Source organism: Carassius gibelio, chromosome B21, assembly GCF_023724105.1.
Source record: "Carassius gibelio isolate Cgi1373 ecotype wild population from Czech Republic chromosome B21, carGib1.2-hapl.c, whole genome shotgun sequence".
NCBI lineage: Eukaryota > Metazoa > Chordata > Actinopteri > Cypriniformes > Cyprinidae > Carassius > Carassius gibelio.
Window position 1 is genome coordinate 29426794 of NC_068416.1, and position 7759 is coordinate 29434552.

At 42.5% G+C, this 7759-nt stretch overlaps 1 protein-coding gene across 1 annotated transcript in view; it reads left to right on the plus strand.

Annotated features, from left to right (window-relative positions):
* The window catches only part of LOC127986298 (AF4/FMR2 family member 3), a 16812-nt gene extending 11084 nt beyond the window's left edge, over window positions 1–5728 (plus strand). Inside the window, exons 9-19 of the mRNA XM_052588574.1 lie at window positions 51–497; window positions 641–735; window positions 2240–2375; window positions 2451–2527; window positions 2682–2745; window positions 2825–2961; window positions 3533–3604; window positions 3693–3786; window positions 3862–3896; window positions 3965–4092; window positions 4509–5728. Of these exons, the coding sequence (XP_052444534.1) occupies window positions 51–497; window positions 641–735; window positions 2240–2375; window positions 2451–2527; window positions 2682–2745; window positions 2825–2961; window positions 3533–3604; window positions 3693–3786; window positions 3862–3896; window positions 3965–4092; window positions 4509–4633 (1410 nt within the window). The 3' untranslated portion in view covers window positions 4634–5728. The remainder of the gene's footprint in view (window positions 1–50; window positions 498–640; window positions 736–2239; window positions 2376–2450; window positions 2528–2681; window positions 2746–2824; window positions 2962–3532; window positions 3605–3692; window positions 3787–3861; window positions 3897–3964; window positions 4093–4508) is intronic.
* The last annotated feature ends 2031 nt before the right edge of the window (window positions 5729–7759 follow it).

Sequence of the window (7759 nt, forward strand, 5' to 3'; positions counted from 1 at the left end):
GCACATTCATCTTCACTTTCTTGCCATCCTAATAATGTGTGTGTGTTTAGCCACAGAAAGAGATTGACTGGGACTTAGGATGGTGGTTAGAAAGGAAGGGTCACCAGCAGAACCCTAGGAGCCCATGTGACGCCATCAGGCCCAACTCCCATGATTCCTCTGAAAGGACTGAGGCTCCAGGGTCACAGACTTGCCATAGTGACCCAGCTGACAGCGGCAAAGTGTCCGATCTCAGACAGACTGTGGGGAGCACGATCATGTGTGAGGATCCACTATTAGAGAGTACATCCACACACAGACCCAAACACAAGAGAAAGAATACAGCACATCACACAGACCAGAAGAGAAAACCAGCAGACAACAACAACATCAGCAGACAAACACATCCACCGCTGCTGGTGAAGATCCAGCTGAACCTGCTCTCCAGGATCCCTCGGGAGCCCAAAGCATCTCCGCCTCACACCGAGAACAGCAGCGTGTCGAGACGCAAGAGAGCGGTGAGCACAGCTGACCCCTGACCCCTGACCCCTGACCCTGACTCACTACTGCTGCAGTGTCAACCATTACAGACATTCTCTCAGAATCTGAGGTTCACTCATTTTATTGTGTGTGACATATTTTGTTGTGTGTGTGTTTGCAGATGGAGAGGGATGAAAAGTCTTCAGGGAAGAAACAGAAACTGGACAAAGAGAGAAAACGTTCATCTTCCTCTCAGCAGAACCTCCACCAATCAGAGTGAGTCAGAGAAACACACAGCCAATCAGAGCCATACATACTCTCCAAAATGAATTCAAACCGGGATCACTCAAGACTTTTTTCCATATTAATAGAAATGTATTATGAAAGTTATAATAATGATGATGGTGATGGGATGTCTGGGGTTCTGTGACGCTTTTGAAAACTACAGCTGTATTAGGGCTTGTGTAGACTAGTCGAGTGATCGAGTACTTCATCCACTAGTCTGCGCTGTCGGGAACACTACTCGAGCATGCTTCAACCCTAACGCATGCACAGAGACTGCAAGTACACTTGAATTTTAGGATTACAATACTTTGTGTAACTGTTACTTTCTATCACTTTATCTATGTTGCATGTAAAATTCAAATATGTAATGTAATAATTAGGGGTGTGCCCGAAGCAGAATACTTAATTTGGAAAGGCAAGGATAATGTCTTCAGAAACTGACAAGGAATAATTCTGCTCAAATGTTTGAGGTGCACGAATGCAAGCTTAATGAATGAAAAGAGCGCAAATCAAACACAGCATTGCTGTTGCCTCTCTGTGCATCTCTCACAAATCAGAGCTTGACAAGAGTAATATCACCTATAATACATCATACACATTATATTATGTGTACATGTTTAAAAGGCAATGATTTAAAGCTTAGGTTACGATATGATACTCATGAATGGAACAAGCACAGCGCGCTCACCAATCAAACAGCAGCGCTGCGTCTCAGTCTCTCACAAACCAAACCAGTTCTCTCTCAAGAATAGACTAATAATCAACTTGGATACGGATACATTTTCTATCTACATCTTTATATTCAGCTGGTTTGCCTGACACACACACATTTGTTTAGTGAAGTTCACAAAAAGACTCACTAGTTCTGCGTTGTGAAAATGTGTGCATTGAATCGATTCAGTCTTGTTCAAATGATCACTAAACGTTTGTCATGACATCTCTCTGCTTGCATGATAAATATATTTTTAGAAATTAATAATTATTTTAGTTTAATGGTGATAACTATGAAAATAAAAATGTACGATGTTCTACCCGAATGCAGATACAAATCATTTAGTAATTGTAACAGATGCAAATACAGATACAAATACTGGCTGTTACATGAAAATGTAACGTATAATATCATAATTATGAGTTTTTTTATTTTTATTATTTACATATGTAATTAGGATATGAATTAATAAGCATTTATTGATAAGAACTATATCTTTTCATTTACAGTAGCCTGAACAACGAGTAGTCGAGTAAGAAAGACTAGCAGAAATCAGTCGTGCATCCCCTGAAGCGTCTCGACATGATCCACCAACTGAAGCCAATGCGTTCTTGACCGTTTCAGTGTTTCTGACTGTACTAATGTTTGGTGTGTGTTTGTGTCATGTCTCGTGAGGTTCATTACTGTGACGTAAGCGCCGGTGCTTCTCTGATGAGGAACGGAAAGTACCTGAGAGTCTCTGTCTGACAGACGGCGTCTGAACACTCTTCATGTTTCCTTCAGAGCCGTCGAGAACAGCAACAAGATGATGAAGAAGAAGAAGAAGAAGAGTGTGAAACACAGCTCAGGTCTTCCTCAGGACAGAGAGCCAGCCGCGGCTCCTGACGGCCGGAAGAAGAAAGCAGAGACTCATGGGAAGGTACTGCAGACATCCTCACTTCACATTTCTCTTGGGATTACTGTTCTGATGTAAGGAAGTGTTTTAATTTCTCAGAAAAGGGGCGAGAGCCACAAGGATCTCCTGGAGAAACCTCCTGCAGCCGAAGCTCGTGCGCTGCTTCCTGATCGCAGGTGCGGCACGGCTTTATTTACAGTTTCACTGACATCATCTGTGAAACCTCCTGATGAATGTCACCTTAAACACAATAAACAGGTGTCTTTTAGGCTTTGTTACTTGCCATGTGCATAGTGTTTCTGTGATTGACCTCTGACCTCTGGTTCCCAGGAAACTCTCAGTGGAAGATCATTTGAAGGAAGCCAAAAAGCTGAAGCACAAAGCAGATGCTACGGTGTTTATAAACCCCTTCTGTTGAGTCTGCTGTGTGGTGAGCTCCACGCTCGATCTGACTGTGTTTCTCTGCTCCTCAGACGGATAAGATGGCTAAAGCGCTGCGCTATCTGGAGGCTGCGCTGTCGTTCACAGAGAGTGGCCTGGCCATGGAGACGGAGCCGCAGACGCCCAAATCTGCGTACACCATGTTCTCCGAGACGCTGGAGCTGATCAGGTGAGACTCGGCTGATGCCCAGAGACTGATGTGATTATCCACAATAGAGAAAAAAGAAATCTAAATGTTGTACATAATTATAACGTTAAACCATTCTATCTAATGCATTTTGAGAGTTTCAAGAGCTCCAACCCATGCTCTTTTTCTTTTTTCTTTTTTTATCAACTTTTTTCTTGTCTTTAATTCAACAAAACAACTTAAATTCAAACAAACAAAGATGAAAGGAAAGGTGAAGCAACTAAATTTTTATTTTCCTTTATATATTCCATTTATACATTTCTTTATATATTCCAAAATCCTGGTAAAAAATATTGCCATGCATCGATGATACTGAGACGCAGAAAACTGAACCAAGTGTGTGTTTGACTTTACAACACGCAGAGAAACAGATGAAGCTTTGAGTTTGACAGACACTGTGCCACACCACAATGGACTAAAAACAAATGTATAAAATAAAAACCTAAACTTTTTGTTCGAAAGACCTATCGATTCACATCGTCATGTGACCAGGATGATACTGAGACACTGATAATATGGTTCATCTCTAGTAGTGATGCTGTGGTGTGTCCAGGTTCATTCTGAAGCTGAAGAACTACACGGATCCGGCGGCCAGCGCTCACGAGAGGGATTTCTGCGTCCTGTGGTGAGCACTGACCCAGCAGAGACGGAGAGCTGGGTCTGAACACGAGTGACACGTGTGTGTGTGTGTGTGTGTGTGTGTGTGTGTGCAGCATGCGGTGCCAGTCTCTGCTGCAGATGGCCATGTTCCGCTCCAGACGAGAGCCAGCGCTCAGACACTCACGGATGCTCACCGATCATTTCAGAGTGCGTGCTCCTCCGTCTCCTGTAGTTTATTCAGACGTCTGATGTCTGCCTCACACTCTTTCTGTTTGTTTGCAGAGCTCGTCGTGGTCTGCGTCTCCCTCCGTGTCGAGGTGAGTTAGGGTTAGGGTTCGGGTCTGTCCCATGGGTCTTCTCCTCACCGCTGTGTCTGTCTCCTCAGGAGCGGCTCGCTGCTCATTCCTCAGCCGGTCCAGCAGGTGGCAGCAGCATACGTCAGCATCACCACGCTCCTCCTGAACGCTCACCACATCTGGGAGCAGGCGGACCAGATCGCTCTCCGAGGCAGCGGTGAGAAGGGGTCAGAGGTCACAGCTGCGTGCTGAACGTCTCTTTCCTCATTTAGGGTTAGGTTCAGTAGTGCCATCAGTCCATTAAAATACGCTCTTTCAATCTTTTCCCCTTTTTTCCAAGTTTATTTTCATTTTCATGGCAAGTAAGTATTAAAATGATCAGTTTTATTCTGGATCTGGTTTGTGGGCATTAACCATATGATCTGAAGAACAGACTTCAGCAGAGCTACAGAAGACTAAATGAATGCTGCATTAATAGTGTTCAACTTTATGTGTTGGATCACATATTAATTGTGGTTGGGTGTGTGCAGATTAAGATGATGTATGTAGGTCTTTTATAAAGTGTAGAGTCAGACGTGTGTGTGTGAGGATTGTTGTGGTGTTTTAATGAGTGCAGTGGTGTGTGTGTTGCAGGTTTGCTGCGAGAGCTGGATTCAGCCGTCGGTCCTCTGAGTCTGACCTCCTCCACGAGCGCTTTAGTTCGATACGCTCGACACGGCCTGCACTGGATCAGACTCGACACGCAGAAGCCACACTGACGCTTCCCTTCGACCGCAGAGAGCTGAAGATGTGACCGCTTTCCTTTATCAGCTCAAGGATCAAATCAAACAATCAGTCTCTTTAACGGCGCGTGTGTGTGTGCGTGCATGCGTGTGTGTGTGTGCATGTGTGCGTGCGTGCGTGTTTGTGTGTGTGCGTGCGTGTTTGTGTGTGTGCGTGCGTGCGTGTTTGTGTGTGTGCGTGCGTGCGTGTTTGTGTGTGTGCGTGTTTGTGTGTGTGCGCGTGTGTGCGTGCGTGCGTGTTTGTGTGTGTGTGTGCGCACACGCACGCACGCACACACACGCACACACACGCGCACACTAACAAACACACACACGTGCACACTAACAAACACACACGCACACAGCGCAGCAAGAGCCTTTAGATCTGATTAACTCAAGCAAACACTAAATAGAGTGAGTGTGATTACAGTGAAAATATTTCTAGCTTTTATATGGTCATATGACCTTTGACCCATGGGCCTGACCTCTGGAGTTTTTCTCATGATTTTCTCTTTAATCAATCGTTGGTCTATATATATATCATTTTTTTTTTCTCAGGAGGTGGGGAAGCATTATTGTATTTATTTGCATTAGCAGATATTTATTATATAATTTATGACCAATTGCAGAACAGCATTGAGCTTGTCGATTGGTCAAGCTGCTTGTTCTTCTAGAGAGTGACGCCTCACTTTTTAAATAGAGCACTAAGTATTTCCTGTCCATCAGTATTTCCTTTCTTTCCTAATCTTGGGTCCAGAGCAGCAGAAGTTGATTGACACTCAAATGACAATTTACTTTCTGCAAACTTTGGAAGATTAAAATTCTCTGTCGAAATGGAATATAATTAAATCATTTGTATTTCTTTTAGGACCTATGATGTGGGAGTTTGGGTTGGTTTTCTACAAATTTATCAAACTGATTTGAATCAGCAGATGTCTGAAAGTGACTTTGTCACGTGTTTGGTAAAACTTCTTTTCGTGCCTTATTACTTTTTTTGTGTGACTGAGTTCAATTAACATTATTACTAAGAACTGAAGATCTGTTTTCTCAGGATGCATTTGAATATGAATTGAATAAAATCTTTATCCTTTATTATTTGCTCTCATTTGTTTTTGGCATCTTGGAGGTGATGTATAACAAACAGTTTATTGACCAGACATGAAAATATAAACATCATTTTTTTTACATTATACTGTATAATAAATAAAATCACCGTGGGATAATGAATCTCTTTAAATATTTTTTGCCTGTCTGGATGATTAAAACGGTCGCTTTCACCCACTGCAATAAGTAATGGCTTTGTTAAATGTACGGCAGCATCACGAGGCCGTTCTTCGAGTCTGGATCTGAGGGTTCAGGGTTTGGTCTGATCTTTGATTGTTTGGTTCTTCGAAGCTCATCCTAGACTTGTTGTCATAGCAACAGGTGCTCGCGAACAGGCTTATTTCATCTTAACAGGATTAGATCCCGGCTTTATAAGCGGAAGTGATACGAGAAGTCGAGGCTTGTCCGTTTTTAGCTGAAGGTGCCAGAGTAACTCGAAGAGCTTTTCGATATAATCGCGGTTTGCGGGATCGACCGGATCGTTTAGCGCAGCGCGATGATCTACTGATTGAGAGATCTCGTTTTTCTCGGGGGGGTGTAATCTACATTATCAACTTGTTGGAGACACGCATTAAATGTTCGACTCGTCATTGTGCTTTAACAACTGCACAAACAGTTTGTATAGCTTTGTGATTCTTTTCGAGTGGCACTTTTCTTTACACTGTCGGAGATGCAGAAAACTTGAGTTAAAGTGCTGTATGTCATGTCATTCGCAAAGTTTATCTGGCACTCAAACCGTTTTAGGGGGCTTTGTGGTATTTCCAAGCCACTTAAGACCACAGGCTGTGAAGCAGATTTGTTTTTGCCATTGCGGGTACATTATAATTGTTAATGAAGATCATGCAATCATGATCATGCCAAAAAGTAGCCTACGACTTACGACTTTTTCAGTATAAAATTAAATCGAGTTTAAATGTCAGGAGTTACCGTCGGTAACAGCTGTTACTTTTGTCCCACTACAGTGACAAATAAAGTATTTATTTTGTTCCAGTGCAAGCTATATTGTAAATTTCTGTGTCTTGCATATTTTCTTACAAATGTTTATGTCATATTATACCAAAAGAATATGTCTGCGCGAGGTTCAGAAAGACAGACAGAGGTCTGGTTTTATCCAGATGTTTTTGAGAGGGTGTTTCTGGACATAGAGGAACATCTTCTGGGCAGCTGCTACATCACATTTATATTTAGGTTTTATATGGCACAAGCTTCAAATCGGAATAGATTTTTTCAGACATGCGCACACTGCTCGAAAAGTGAAAGTGACATTCTCACTGACTACACATAATAACCACTCTCCTATGTGGTCTCTTTATTTGTTTTAAAGGGGGTGTTTCTGGACATAGAGGAACATCTTCTGGGCAGCTGCTACATCACATTTATATTTAGGTTTTATATGGCACAAGCTTCAAATCGGAATAGATTTTTTCAGACATGCGCACACTGCTCGAAAAGTGAAAGTGACATTCTCACTGACTACACATAATAACCACTCTCCTATGTGGTCTCTTTATTTGTTTTAAAGGGGGGGTGAAATGCTATTTGATGCATACTGAGTTTTTTACACTGTTAAAGAGTTGGATTCCCATGCTAAACATGGACAAAGTTTCAAAAATTAAGTTGTATGTTTGAAGGAGTATTTTTGTTCCCAAAATACTCCTTCCGGTTTGTCACAAGTTTCAGAAAGTTTTTTTCGAGTATGGCTCTGTGTGACGTTAGATGGAGCGGAATTTCCTTATATGGGTCCTACAGCACGTTACCGGAAGAGCGCGCGCTCCCGTATAGCAGAGCACTGAGAGCATAGACGTATAAATACCTAGACGCCTCATTGGCCGCTTTGAGCCGTTGCAGCGATACGTCAACGCGTCCGCCATGTTAGTGAGGGCAAGACTGCCTTAAAACAAATGAAAGTAAACGGGGGAGATGCGGTTTTCACTGAATAAAAACACCATAACGTTCTCACTTACCAACCAATTTCAGAGGTTAAAAAACAGTTAAAAAAAACTTTGCCTCCATTTGTTT